At 44.3% G+C, this 14,182-nt stretch overlaps 1 protein-coding gene across 4 annotated transcripts in view; it reads left to right on the top strand.

Moving 5' to 3' along the window:
* setd3 (SET domain containing 3, actin histidine methyltransferase) overlaps positions 1–14,182 on the top strand; it is a 120,962-nt gene that overhangs the window by 19,092 nt on the left and 87,688 nt on the right. For all 4 annotated transcript variants that reach the window (XR_004413153.1, XM_033027682.1, XM_033027684.1 and 1 more), the window contains exon 2: positions 11,850–11,959. Coding sequence is in view for 3 of the 4 variants with exons in the window: in XM_033027682.1 (XP_032883573.1) it covers positions 11,854–11,959 (106 nt within the window). In the remaining variant the exon portion in view is untranslated. The remainder of the gene's footprint in view (positions 1–11,849; positions 11,960–14,182) is intronic.

Here is a 14,182-nt window from a genome sequence, read left to right on the forward strand (position 1 = left end):
AAGGATTGCAGCTCCCGATGTTAAAGTCCGCGCCTCGCCCACGGCTTGGACCTCCGGGCCAGTCCCCAGGAATGACTGCACCACTCCACGTTGTAGGCTGCAGGGGGGGATGGAGATCTGACATGGAAATAAATTGCATCTCCGTCGAGGTAAGTGGCTGATAAAGGGTTTCCCTCAACTCTCCCCCCCCCCCCCCCGCCCCCATATAAAACAAACCGAGAAACACTAAATCATACTTTTAAAACATACTTAAAATAATAAAAACAGAGAGGGGACTGACAGACTGTTGACGAGGCAGCCACCGCGGTGGCGCCACCCAATGGAATGGCTGGGTTTCCTGTGGCAAGTGGTTCATGCGTTGATACCGTGTAACATTTCCACTACCAGGAAAGCGAAAGTCAGGATATTAATGGAATACTCTTCACTTGATTGGATCCGTGGCAAAGTCAGGATTTTCGGCGCCATCTAGAACAACACAGCAGATTGGTACTGAATTCAGCACTAAGCATTAATTCTTCACATAATCGGCACACAATGCTATGTGCGCCATCTAGCAGCAACTCTTGTAGGCTGCTTGATACCATCTCTCAACTTCTCAAACTTTATCACGAGGATCAGTGCAGAATACTTATGGGAGCACCAGCACCTGTAGGTTCCACTTAATCTGTTCACAATGGCAACATGCCACTTGTTCTTCATAGTGACTGGGCCTAAATCGTGGAAATCCTGACCTGATAGCACGGTGTGACAACTTCTCAAAGGATTGCAGCACATTGAGAAGGTGTCACCACCAGCTGCACAGGGGTCATTTGGGCTGGGTAATACATTCTTTCATTGCTAGTTTTGCCCACATCCCAAAAAAAATATATTTTTTATTTTTCTAGAGTTGTTCAACTGAATGAATTGACTCAGAAGGGTCTCACAGTAGAATACTCTACCCTGGGAGGTTGTGAAGGCGAGATCATTAGAGGTATTTAAAGAAAAGGGAGATGAGAATTTTTGCACAATCAGAAAATTGACTCTGGCAAATTGGCTCATGGAAGAGGAATTGAGGCGTGGGGTAGACAATAGGTGCAGGAGTAGGCCATTCAGCCCTTTGAGCCAGCACCACCATTCAATGTGTTAATGCAGATCATCCCCAATCAGTACCCCATTCCTGACTTCTCCCCATAACCCCTGACTCAGCTATCTTTAAGAGCTCGATCTAACTCTCTCTTGAAAGCATCCAGAGATTAGCTCTAAATGCTGGAGTAACTCAGCGGTTCAGGCAGCATTGCTGGAGAAAAGGAATAGGTGATGCTTTGGGTGGGAACCCTTGTTCAGACTGAAAGGTAGAGGTGGGGTTGGAGAAATTGGAGGTGAGAAAAGTTCAGAAGAAATTGGGACTGATGACCTCAAGAAGGATGGTCCTTTTTTGGTTGATGAGGATGTGCTATCTGGAGGGATACAAGGATGTGAATAGTGGAACTAGTAGGATGACCAGTGGGTGGGGGTGGGGGGGTGAATTTTATTTTTTTAAACAATGTTAATACCACTGGGTTATAAGCTGCCCAAGCAAAATATGAGGTGCTGTTCCTTCCAATTGGCGGTGTGACTGCTAAATGGCGGCAGGCTTGAAGTGCCGAGTCCTGCTTTTAATTTTGTGGAAGAAAGAATGGTGATGCTATCACAGTATGACAGGCAGTAGTGCAAAAGGGGAAGTAAAGCTGAAAACTAATGAAGAGCTCCTTCAAGAAAAATCACAACATTAAATTAGAACAGAAATTGCTGTCAATGTCGTTCAGCATTTTCAGACAGAAGCCCGTTGTTCTGATTAGTCCATTGATACTGCTTGACCTGCTTAAAGACAAACATTTTTCTATGCTTTGAATTTTACAGTGTGTTGTTTTTGTAACCATGTTGTGAAGATGCTGCTGTTTGGTAGCCTTGAAGACTGGCACAAAAATAAAGAAATGTGATTGGAATAAGCAACTTTTTAAGAAGGCTCGGTCTCCATTTTAAAGAGTGGTGGACAACGTTTTTGTTATGCAGGTGTGAACAAAATGCATCATTGTGACATAATGATCACGGTTCTGTTTTTCCCAATTTCCAAACAGTAGCGACCAGCCAAACATTTCTTTGTGATTGTTGGTTCCTTTCGAAGGGTGAGTAAAGCTGAATGTGCCACAGATTAAGAGTGCCTTCATCATCCATGTCTTACTTTCTGCCTCGCGTACTTGCACTGTAGAAAGTTATAGACAGGTACATGGAAAGGACAAGATTGGAGGGGTTTGGACCAAGCATAGGCAGGTGGGACTAGTGTAGCTGGGACACGTTGGCTGGTATGGGCAAGTTGTGCAGAAGGGCCTGTTTCCACACTGTATCACTCTATGACTCTGCACCATGCATAGTATAATATGCAAGAGACTCTCTTCCTTGGAGCGCAGGAGGATGAGGGGTGATCTTATAGTCGCGTAAAAGATCATGAGAGGAATAAATCAGGTTGATGCACTTGCCCAGAGTAAGTGAATCGAGGACCAGAGGACATAGGTTTAAGGTGAAGTGGAAAGATTTAATAGGAATCGGAGAGGTAATTTTTTTACCCAAAGGGTAAAAGGTGTATGGAACGAGCTGCCAGAGGAGGTATTTGCATCATGGACTATACCAACGTTTAGGAAACAATTAGACGGGTACATGGATCAGACGGGTTTGGAGGGATGTGGACCAAACGCAGGCAGGTGGGACGAGTTTGGCCAGTGTGGGCAAGTTGGGCCGAAGGGCCTGTTTCCACACAATATCACTCTGACTCATTCAAGACAATTAAAAAGTAGCTACATAATGTTCAAGTATGATACTATACTACATACTATGAGCTTGGAGCATAGGTAGAAAGGTAGCTCAAGGTCCAGAATAAAATGCGCATCCTTCTGCAATTGGATCCTCGACTTCCTCATGCACAGACCACAGTCTGTTCGAATTGGCAGAAACACTTCATATTCAGTAACAATTAGTACAGGAGCACTTCAAGGCTGCGTGCTCAGCCCCTGCTGTGCTCACTCTATACCCATGGCTACGTAGCTGGACATAATGCGAACTCCATCATCAAGTTCGCCGACGACACCACTGTTGTTGGACGAATCACAGATGGGGACGAGTCAGAGTATAGAAGTGAAATTGACCAACTGACCAAATGGTGCCAGCACAATAACCTGGCTCTCAACATCAGTAAGACCACATCATGGGACGATGGTGGAGAGGTTCACATCAATGGGACGATGGTGGAGAGGGTCAATAACTTCAAATTCCTGGGCGCGCATATTTCTGAAGATCTTTCCGAAGATTTCACTGATGCAATTATAAAGAAGGCACATCAGCGACTCTTCTTCATGAGAAGATTACGGAGATTCGGCATGTCGAAGAGGATTCTCCTAAACTTCTACAGGTGCACGGTCGAGAGCATTCTGACGGGTTGCATCGTGGCCTGGTTCGACCACTTGAACGTCCAGGAGCAAAATAGACTACAATAAGTTGTGACCACTGCCCAGTCCATCACTGGCTTTGACCTCCCCACCGTCGAAGGAATCTATCGTAGTCACTGCCTCAAAAAGGCAGCCAAAATCATCAAGGAACCACACCATCCTGGCCACGCACTCACTCATCTCATACTGCTACAGCAACATAGGAGTTTTTCAAAGCTAAAAAATGGTCATTTCTTGATTGGCCAAGTCAATCACCTGATCTGAACCCAATTGAGCATGCCTTTTATATGCTGAAGAGAAAACTGAAGGCGACTATCCTCCACAACAAGCATAAGCTAAAGATGGCTGCAATACAGGCCTGGCAGAGCATCACCAGAGAAGACACCCAGCAACTGTGGTTGGGGGGCTGTATAAACACTGCTGCAATTTCTACATGGTGAAACCCAAATGTCTAAAAATACCCTTTAATAAAATCTGACAATGTGCACTTTAACCACATAAATTTTTTTTTCTCTATTACAAATCTAAAATTGTGGCGTACAGAGGCAAATAAATAAATGATGGATCTTTGTCCCAAACATAATGGAGGGCACTGTATATATTTTAGAAAGCACAGCAGTGTTTGTATAGATTAAGCTTATCTAAAAATCTGCCACAGTTTTGTTTTGAAGTTTATCCTGCAATGCAAGTAGGGCCACATCATAGGAGCAAATTGTGCTTTAAGTTATATTTTCCGTAATGCACTGGAAAGTCTCATCTCTTCCAGTGTCTACATGATCATAGCCACTACGCCTGTGGACGATTAATTAGTGAGATGGAAATTTGTCTTTGTATAATAGTTGTAACTATATAAATATCCTAAAGCATTTTGCAAGTTAGTCATTTTGTTTTTAAAATATTAAACATTTGCTGTATGAGATGTCAAAAAAGACAAACTTGACCACAGAGATCTCCTGAGAGGGAGAATCGGTAAACCATTGCAATATATGCCAGAGAAAGATGACAACAAGGACACCTCTCATGTTCATGCCAGTCAAATAAACTATTTGGGCGAATGTTTCCATGCTTCAATTTGTAGATTGCAGTGAAGAAGTACTTGTCTAGGTACTCTGCAAACATGGTGAGTCTTTCCATTCACTATTATTTAAGGCAATACGTGCTCAGTCTCACCACACCTACGGTTACAGAACGGCAGTTTCTCGTTTTTAATTTTGTTTCCCTTCATTCTCCTGCCAGTTACCACATTTGTTTATTGTCACGTGTACCAAGGTAGAGTGAAAAGCTTTTGTTTATGTTAACCAGTCAGCGGAAAGACTCGATTACATATATATGATTACGGTCCAGCCATCCACAGTGCACAGATATGTGATAAAGAGAATAATGTTTATGCAAGTAAAGTCTGATTAAAGATTATCTAGGATAGACACAAAAAAGCTGGAGTAACTCATCTGGACAGGCAGCATCTCTGGATGGAGCCTTGGATGGTGCTGTTCCCAAACCATGCTGTGATGCATCCTGATTAAACTCTGCCCTTGTGGTAATCACCCCTCGGTTAAAGGAAATTTGGCCTAAATTCCTCTTGACTTATTTCTGTGTACTTCATGTGTTCCCAAAGAAGCAACCCCAATCCAAATGATCTGTTTTCATGACTCTTTCTCCAAATCTGCCAGTGCATGGTGCAATCACATCCCTCTTGTGTTGTGCCCAGAGCACTATACACTCTTGGGCAGTTCTTTCTGGTCAAGAGGTCCGTTTGGTGGGTTCTAAGACAAGTGAGGAGACCCATTCAAGATCTTCACATTCCGCCAAAGGTAATGTAGGGGATGCTCAACAGGGGACATGGATACTGTTGGGCAAGATGATAGACAATGTTTCCTTTTCTCTCTGCCAGCCCACTTATTGTGCACTTGCTTGCCTTGTTCACTCAGTTACTTCTCCAGGTTTAATTTCATTTAGCACGTTTCTGGCCCTGTGTCCATGGATGTTTAGTGCAAGGGTCATCCCTTAGTATGTTTTGGTGTAGGGAATTGAGGGATCTGGATTATTTGAAGGCAGATAAGAGTTGGTTTTGGCTTCATGTTGAGCACAGACATTGTGGGCAGAAGGCTACGTTCTTGTGCTGTACTGTGCTATGTTCACTGCTGCAAAGCTGGAAATGCATCAGATTGTGCAGAGCAGGCTCCCACAAACAGAAATCTAGTCGATGAGATCTCTTTGGATTTTGGTTGAAGGTAATTACTATCTGGAAGAATGGGAGTAACACCCCAACTCTTTGAAATGGTGCTCTGGAAATTTGGTATTTGCCTAAAGAAGGAGTATTGGGCCTCCATGTAATATCTCATTTGAAAGAACAGCAATACATACAGCAATGCAAAACATTTCTTCTCTCTCCGTTGGCACGAGATACGTGGGGTGGCGACTCTGTAAACTTTGTGCATTGTATGCAAAAACAAAGAATGTCACTGTACCTAGTTACATGTGACAATAAAGTATAATTGAATTGAATCAAACATGCTGGAGTGCCCTTCAGTCTCTGGAGCGGGACTCGAACGTGTTATCTTTCGTACTAGACGAAAGCTTGAATTGGGATGCAAGACTGGCTGCGACGTTGATCTGATTCAACGTATCTTCATTTATCGCGGGCTATCAAGACTTCTTTGGTTCTGATTTACAATGCATCACGTGCTTCAAGGAAGTTTGAGCAATTAAGATTCATGACATGAACAGAACCGATGGGAAAATTCCTCTTGTGTTTGGATACAATTTGAATTTGTTGGTCTGCAGGAGCAGTCGTTAATCAGGCAAATAATTATTTATTGTGCACCAACTAATTTACGAATGTTATTTTTTTTCAGCTAGTGCACCAGGGGATAGTTGCAAACAAAACAGCAAAATAGGTAAAGCAGACACAGAAGCTGCTGTTAACCTGTTTGCAAAAAGATTTAATTAGTTACGTAAATATGCAATTACATTTAATCTGACAAAAGCAAACTGTCTTTAGAGACTGAAAAACTTGTGCGAAGGTGGAAGAAAAATTAGCTTGCAAAAACATTGGAAGGGATCTTGAGGAGACTGAAGAAGAGTTCCGACCTTTTCTCCAGAGATGCTGCCTGACCCGCTGAGTTACTTCAGTATGTTATGTCCATCTTGAGGAAGGAAGTTGAATTTGCAGCTTTGATTATTACACGTCTGCTTGAATACAAATTTTGTAGATAGGAATACAAATTTTGTAGATTCAGGACTTAGGACTGTTTAATTATCATATGTACCAGCAACAGAACCATGACATTCTTGCTTGCTGTGGCTTTACAAGCTCAAAGTGTTAATTCATGATTACAGTCCTTCTGTTTGCAATCACAAATATGTGCAAAATGATTTTAGAGCTTTATGTTGAATTTTACACAGCACAACTAAATGGCATAAATAAGATTGACTTTTAGGCCGTGTCTTCTTGTACTCCCGTCACAGTTTGTAGTTTTTGCCATTTAACTATCCCGTTGAGGGCAGTTTAACCAGCCATTGATTCCTAATTTCAAGGCCGAATAGCTCCAACCTTCCCCTCTCAATTCAGTACTCCTTCACGAGAACCTCGCTCTGTAGCTCTTTCATGCAGCACCTTAAGTGTGAGTCATCAGTCTTTGATTCTCAGTCTTAAATTGGCCACATGCCTCTAATTTGGCCAAAACCTGCAGGCTTAACATTTTCAAGTTCAAGTTTACATTTATTGTCACATGCACCAGTTGGTACAGTGAAATTTGAGTTGCCATATAGCCATACGAATAAAAAAAGAACACAACACACAATAGAATTTAACATAAACATCCCCACACAACAGAATCAACGTTTCCCACTAAAGAAAGGCATTACAGTTCAGCCATCTTCCTCCTTGTTCACCCGTGGTCAGGGGCCCCGATGTTTAGGCCCTATCGCCGGGATGATCGAAACTCTGACGTCGGAACGGAGAACACTCTCAGCGGTTTGGAGTTCCGAATCGGCCACTTCCTATTGGAGTCCGCGGCTCTGGAAGTCCACAGGGCGAGCTGGGCGGAGAATCACACTGGCGGCCCTCGGCAAAGGGACCACCAGGACTCCGCGGTGTTGGTCAGCACCGCCCGCAGCTGGAAGCTCCGCAAACCACAGCTTCGCGATGTAGAAGCAGCAGGCCCAACGCTATGGAGCTACAACAAGTGATCCTCAGTAACTTGGCATCGCCTGCTCTGCTCCGCGATGTTAATTCAGTGCTGCTGCTGCTGAAGCTCTTGCCGGTCTCCAACAGGAAAGGCCGTGCCAATCCAGTTGGTAGGCCGCGAGGGGGGGGGGGGGCGAAGATGCGACTCGGAGAATCGTCGCATCCTCGCCAGGTAGTGACTGGGAAACAGTTCCCCCTGCCCCCCTCCCCCACATAAAAAGACTAAAACCTCCAAACCATACTTTTAAACGAACTAAAAATAACAAAAAGATAAAAAATAAACAGACAGACTGTTCAAACGGCGCCCCCGTGTGGATGGATGCAGTTTGTATTGTTATTTTTTTTGCTGTATACATTTTGATTTGATGTGTTTTTGCAATTGCTGAGTATAATAGTCTCATTTTTCTTGAGCTTGGGGCGCTGGGCTGTATTTTAAGTTTACTTTTGGCTGTTAATATATTCTTTTAATCCTCCCTATTTTCCTTTTACCTCCATGTTAACTTTGCAGTATTCCTCTGGCACTTTTAATTCTATTGCATCAGTTAGAAACCTATCCAACTTGTGTTTTGTTTTACATCTTTGTTGTTCTTGGCCTCACTTTAATATCTCGACAGTTAGTATAAAGTTTTTCATTCAAGGTTGATGTCAATTACACGTTTTGAGGAATCCGAATTTTGCATTGGTCACGCTTCTAATAGAGTCATCGAGTAGGGAAACAGGCACTTGGGTGCAACCCATCCATACCGACTGAAATGCCCTATCGAATAATTTTTATTAATTCCCTTCTTTTGCCCCATTGTGTCTCCCATTTCTTCTGGCAGGATTTTGTCATTTTTATTTATCTCTCTTTTTATTCTTCATTCTTCCATTTGGGTATGTATTTCTCCTACACCTAGTATTGTCTCCATACCATCCGTGAGCTCTGAAGAGTCGGAAACGTAGTCACAGTCACATGTGGGCAGCACATGGCGCAGTGGTAGAGTTGCCACCTTACAGCGCCAGAGCGCCGGATTCGATCCTGACCACAGGTGCTGTCTGCACAGAGTTTGTACGTTCTTCCCGGGACCTGCGTGAATTTTCTCCGAGATCTTCGGTTCCTTCCCACAAGCCAAAGACGTACAGGTTTGTAGGTTAATTGGCTTGGTATAAATGTAAATTGTCCTTAGTGTGTGCAGGATAGTGTTAGTGTGCGGGGATCGCTGGTCGGTGTGGATTTGGTGTGCAGACGAGCTTGTTTCCACGCTGCATCTCCAAATTAAACGAAATATTCCAAGCGAAAAAATAATCAAATGGCTGACCAATAATAAAATCCTTGACTGTTTGATATGTTGATTATTAAGCCAACAATAGGTCGGGGGGGGCAGAAGAACAACTCCAGGACTGTTTGGAGTCTGTAGACTGGGCAATGTTCAAGGACTCGGCAACGGACTTGAACGAATACGCCACAGTTGTTACAGACTTCATAAAGAAATGTGTGGAGGACTGCATCCCTACAAAAACCTTCCGTGTGTTTCCCAATCAGAAACCTTGGATGAACTTTGAGATCCGCACTCTCCTGAAGTCCAGGCACAGGGCATTCACTTCCAACGATACAGTGGCCTACATGAAGACCAGATACGACCTTGGTAAGGCCATCAAAAAGGCCAAAAGGGACTTCTGCTCCAAACTGGAGGACGAGACAGATGTTCGGCAGCTGTGGCAGGGTCTGAATGCAATCACCTCCTACAAGGCAAAACCAGGAGGCAGCTCGAATGCCGGTGTAACATCACTCCCTGACGAGCTCAATGCGTTTTACGCACGCTTTGACAGGGAGAATACCGATGTGCCTTCCCGATCCCCCATTCGCTGTGATGGCATTTCAGTCTCAGTTACAGAGGCCGATGTCAGGAAATCCTTCAGAGGGGTGAACCCCCGAAAAGCACCTGGACCTGATGGTATACCCGGCCGTGTTCTAAAAACCTGTGCGGACCAACTGGCGGGAGTTTTTACGGACATTTTCAACCTCTCACTTCTGAGGTCTGAGGTCCCCACCTGCTTTAAAAGGGCATCAATTATACCGGTGCCCAAGAAGAGTAAGGTGACGTGCCTCAATGACTATCGACCAGTAGCACTAACGCCGGTGGTGATGAAGTGCTTTGAGAGGTTGATCATGGAGCAAATCAACTCCTACATCGACAAAAACCTGGACCCACTGCAGTTCGCGTACCGCCACAACAGATCAACGGTGGATGCGATCTCGCTGGCCCTCCACTCCGCACTGGACCACTTGGACAACAAAAACTCATATGTCAGGCTGTTATTCATTGATTACAGCTCGGCATTTAACACAATCATCCCCTCCAAACTGGTTACCAAACTCGCAGAACTGGGTCTCTGCGCATCCCTCTGCAACTGGATCCTTGACTTCCTCGTCCACAGACCACAGTCTGTTCGTATTGGTGGAAATGTGTCAGCCTCAATAACAATCAGCACGGGAGCACCTCAAGGCTGCGTGCTCAGCCCCCTGCTGTACTCACTCTATACCCATGACTGCGTAGCGAACCACAGTGCGAACTCCATCATCAAGTTCGCTGACGACACCACTATTGTGGGGCGTATCACTGATGGGGATGAGTCAGAGTACAGAAGAGAGATCGAGCAACTGTCCATATGGTGCCAGCGCAATAACCTGGCCCTCAACACCAGCAAAACCAAGGAACTGATTGTGGACTTTGGAAGGAGTAGGAGGGGGACCCACAGCCCCATTTATATCAACGGGTCGATGGTTGAAAGGGTCAAGAGCTTCAAATTCCTGGGCGTGCACATCTCTGAAGATCTTTCCTGGTCCGAGAACACTAATGCAATCATCAAAAAAGCACATCAGCGCCTCTACTTCCTGAGAAGATTACGGAGAGTCGGATTGTCAAGGAAGACTCTCTCTAACTTCTACAGGTGCACAGTCGAGAGCATGCTGACCGGTTGCATCGTGGCTTGGTTCGGCAATTTGAGCGCCCTGGAAAGGAAAAGACTACAAAAAGTTGTAAACACTGCCCAGTCCATCATCGGCTCTGACCTTCCTTCCATCGAGGGGATTTATCGCAGTCGCTGCCTCAAAAAGGCTGGCAGTATCATCAAAGACCCACACCATCCTGGCCACACACTCATCTCCCTGCTACCTTCAGGTAGAAGGTACAGGAGCCTGAAGACTGCAACAACCAGGTTCAGGAATAGTTACTTCCCCTCAGCCATCAGGCTATTAAACCTGGCTCGGACAAAACTCTGATTATTACCAACCACTTTCTGTTATTTGCACTATCAGTTTATTTATTCATGTGTGTATATATTTATATCATGGTATATGGACACATTTATCTGTTTTGTAGTAAATGCCTACTATTTTCTGTGTGCTTAAGCAAAGCAAGAATTTCATTGTCCTACACAGGGACACATGACAATAAACTAACTTGAACTTGAACTTGAAGATTCAAGAGAACAATGAAATTCTTACCTGCAGCAGCACAACAAGTATGTAAACATAGTAGATACCAACATAAAGAACAAAATTAAGTTCAATATATTAAAAACACAAGGAACAATATGGTGCAAAGATTAAAAAACAAGGCACCAGGTCCCTAGTGCAATCAAGGCAGTTCGTTTTTCGGGGTTTAGTTGAAGTTCGTAGTGTTTAATCGCCTGATGGTTGTTGGGAATAAGCTGCTGCTGAACCTTGATGTTAATTTTCGGACTCCTTTTGCCTTTTTCCTGATGGCAGGAGTGGAATGAGAATCTGGCCAGAGTGGGGTTTGATGATGCTGGCTGCTTTTTTTGAGGCATACCCCTTCGATGGTGGGGGAGGTCAGCACCTGTGATGGACTGGTCAGCGTTCACTTTTTGTAATCTCTCTTTTGGGTTCTTAACGCTGGCTGCCTTTTTGAGGTCGTGCCTCCTTGTAGATCCCTTCAATGATGGGGAGGTGAGTACCCGTGATGGACTGGGCAGAGTTCACCACTTTCTGTAATCTCCTTCGATGTGAGATGAATTTTAAGTTTCAACCTTCAGAGTGACCTGCAGGTGAATGAACAGTCTTTTGCGTTAGGTGCAACTTTTTTGAGATTTTACGTGGAAACATTATGATTAAAGTTGAATTTTTGCTGGTGTCTGTCTTTTTTTAAAGTGTAAATATGAACTAATGTGTAATTTTGTGCTGCTTTATTTTATAACAGAACAATGGGGAAAAAGAGTAGAGTCAAAACTCAAAAATCAGGAGGAGGTGGAGCCACAGCCACTGTTTCTACAAAGGAAATAATGAATCTGATAACTGAGCTGTTACAGAGTAAGTATACTTTTAACCTGCTTTAACTCCACTGAGTGATATACTGGTATTAGTGCATTGACAGCTCAGTTTGGACTGTCACTTAATATAACTTAATTGGACAATATCTTTTCTAAAATCAGTGCAATTAGGTCATGTGATAAGAGCAGAATTAGGCCATTCGGCCCATCAAGTCTACTCCCCCATTCTCCCGCCTTCTCCCTGTAACCCCTGACACCCGTAGGGTGTAGGTGTGTTCCCCTTTCACCAGCAACAAGTCCAATTGCACTTCCAGCAAATTAGAAATCACTGCACAAATGTAATGTTCCTTTTAAATGTAATTTAGCGATACAGCGAGGAAACAGGCCGTTCGACCAGCATTTACCCTGTGATGCAGACCACCAGGGCCTGATGGTCTGCATCCCAGGGTACTTAAGGAAGTGGCTCTAGAAATCGTGGATGCATTGGTGATAATTTTCCAATGTTCTATAGATTCAGGATCAGTTCCAGTGGATTGGAGGGCAGCTAATGTTATCCCACTTTTTAAGAAAGGCAGGAGAGAGAAAACAGGGAATTATAGACCAGTTAGCCTGACATCGGTGGTGGGGAAGATGCTGGAGTCAATTATAAAAGATGAAATTACGGCACATTTGGATAGCAGTAACAGGATCAGTCCGAGTCAGCATGGATTTACGAAGGGGAAATCATGCTTGACTAGTCTTCTTGAATTTTTTTGAGGATTTAACTAGGAAAATGGACAAAGGAGAGCCAGTGGATGTAGTGTACCTGGACTTTCAGAAAGCATTTGATAAGGTCCCATATAGGAGATTAGTGGGCAAAATTAGGGCACATGGTATTGGGGGTAGAGTGCTGACATGGATAGAATATTGGTTGGCAGACAGGAAATAAAGAGTAAGGATTAACGGGTCCTCTTCAGAATGGCAGGCAGTGACTAGTGGGGTACCGCAAGGGTCGGTGCTGGGACCGCAACTATTTACAATATACATCAATGATTTGGATGAAGGGATCCAGTAACATTATCAAATTTGCAGATGACACAAAGCTGGGTGGCAGTGTGAACTGTGAGGAGGATGCTATGAGAATGCAGGGTGACTTGGACAGGTTGGGGGAGTGGGTAGATGCATGGCAAATAAATTTTAATGTGGATAAATGTGAGGTTATCCACTTTGGTATCAAAAACAGGAAGGCAGATTTCTATCTAAATGGCGTCAAGTTGGGAAATGGGGAAGTAGAATGGGATCTGGAGGTCCTTGTTTATCTATCTATGAAAGTAAGCATGCACGTACAGCAGGCAGTGAAGAAAGCGAATGGCATGTTGGCCTTTATAACAAGAGGAGTCGAGTATAGGAGCGAAGAGGTCCTTCTGCAGTTGTACAGAGCCCTAGTGAAACCACACCTGGAGTATTGTGTGCAGTTTTGGTCCCCTAATTGAAGGAAGGACATTCTTGCTATTGAGGGAGTGCAGCGTAGGTTTACAAGGTTAATTCCTGGGATGGCGGGACTGACATATGCTGAGAGAATGGTGCGGCTGGGCTTTTACACTCTGGAGTTTAGAAGGATGAGAGGATATCCTATTGAAACATGTAAGATTGTTTAGGGTTTGGACACGCTAGAGTCAGGAAACATGTTCCCGATGTTGGGGGAGTCCAGAACCAGGGGCCACAGTTTAGGAACAAGGGGTAAGCCATTTAGAACGGAGATGAGGAAGCACTTTTTCTCACAGAGTTGTGAGTCTGTGGAATTCCCTGCCTTGGAGGGCGGTGGAGGCCGGTTCTCTGGATACTTTGAAGAGAGAGCTAGAAAGGGCTCTTAAAGATAGCGGAGTCAGGGGATATGGGGAGAAGGCAGGAACGGGGTACTGATTGGGGATGATCAGCCATGAGCACATTGAATGGCGGTGCTGGCTCAAAGGGCCGAATGGCCTCCTCCTGCACCTGTTGTCTATTGTCTACTCTAACACTATCCTAGGGACAATTTACAATTTTTGCCAAAGCCAATTAACCTACAAACCTGTACCTCTTTGGAGTGTGGGAGGAAACTGGAGCACCCAGGGAAAACCCACGTGGTCTTGGGGAGAATGTACCTGGGTATCTGGCACTGTAAGGCAGCAATTCTGCACCACCGTGTCAACCCTAAAAAGATGTTTTCACATCTTTGAAAAGATAATTTTTAAAAAAAGATTCCACGGTCGCCCTCGCTCCATTCCGACTCCAAACTCCTGGC

The sequence above is a fragment of the Amblyraja radiata genome, chromosome 9, assembly GCF_010909765.2.
Source record: "Amblyraja radiata isolate CabotCenter1 chromosome 9, sAmbRad1.1.pri, whole genome shotgun sequence".
Classification (NCBI taxonomy): Eukaryota; Metazoa; Chordata; class Chondrichthyes; order Rajiformes; family Rajidae; genus Amblyraja; species Amblyraja radiata.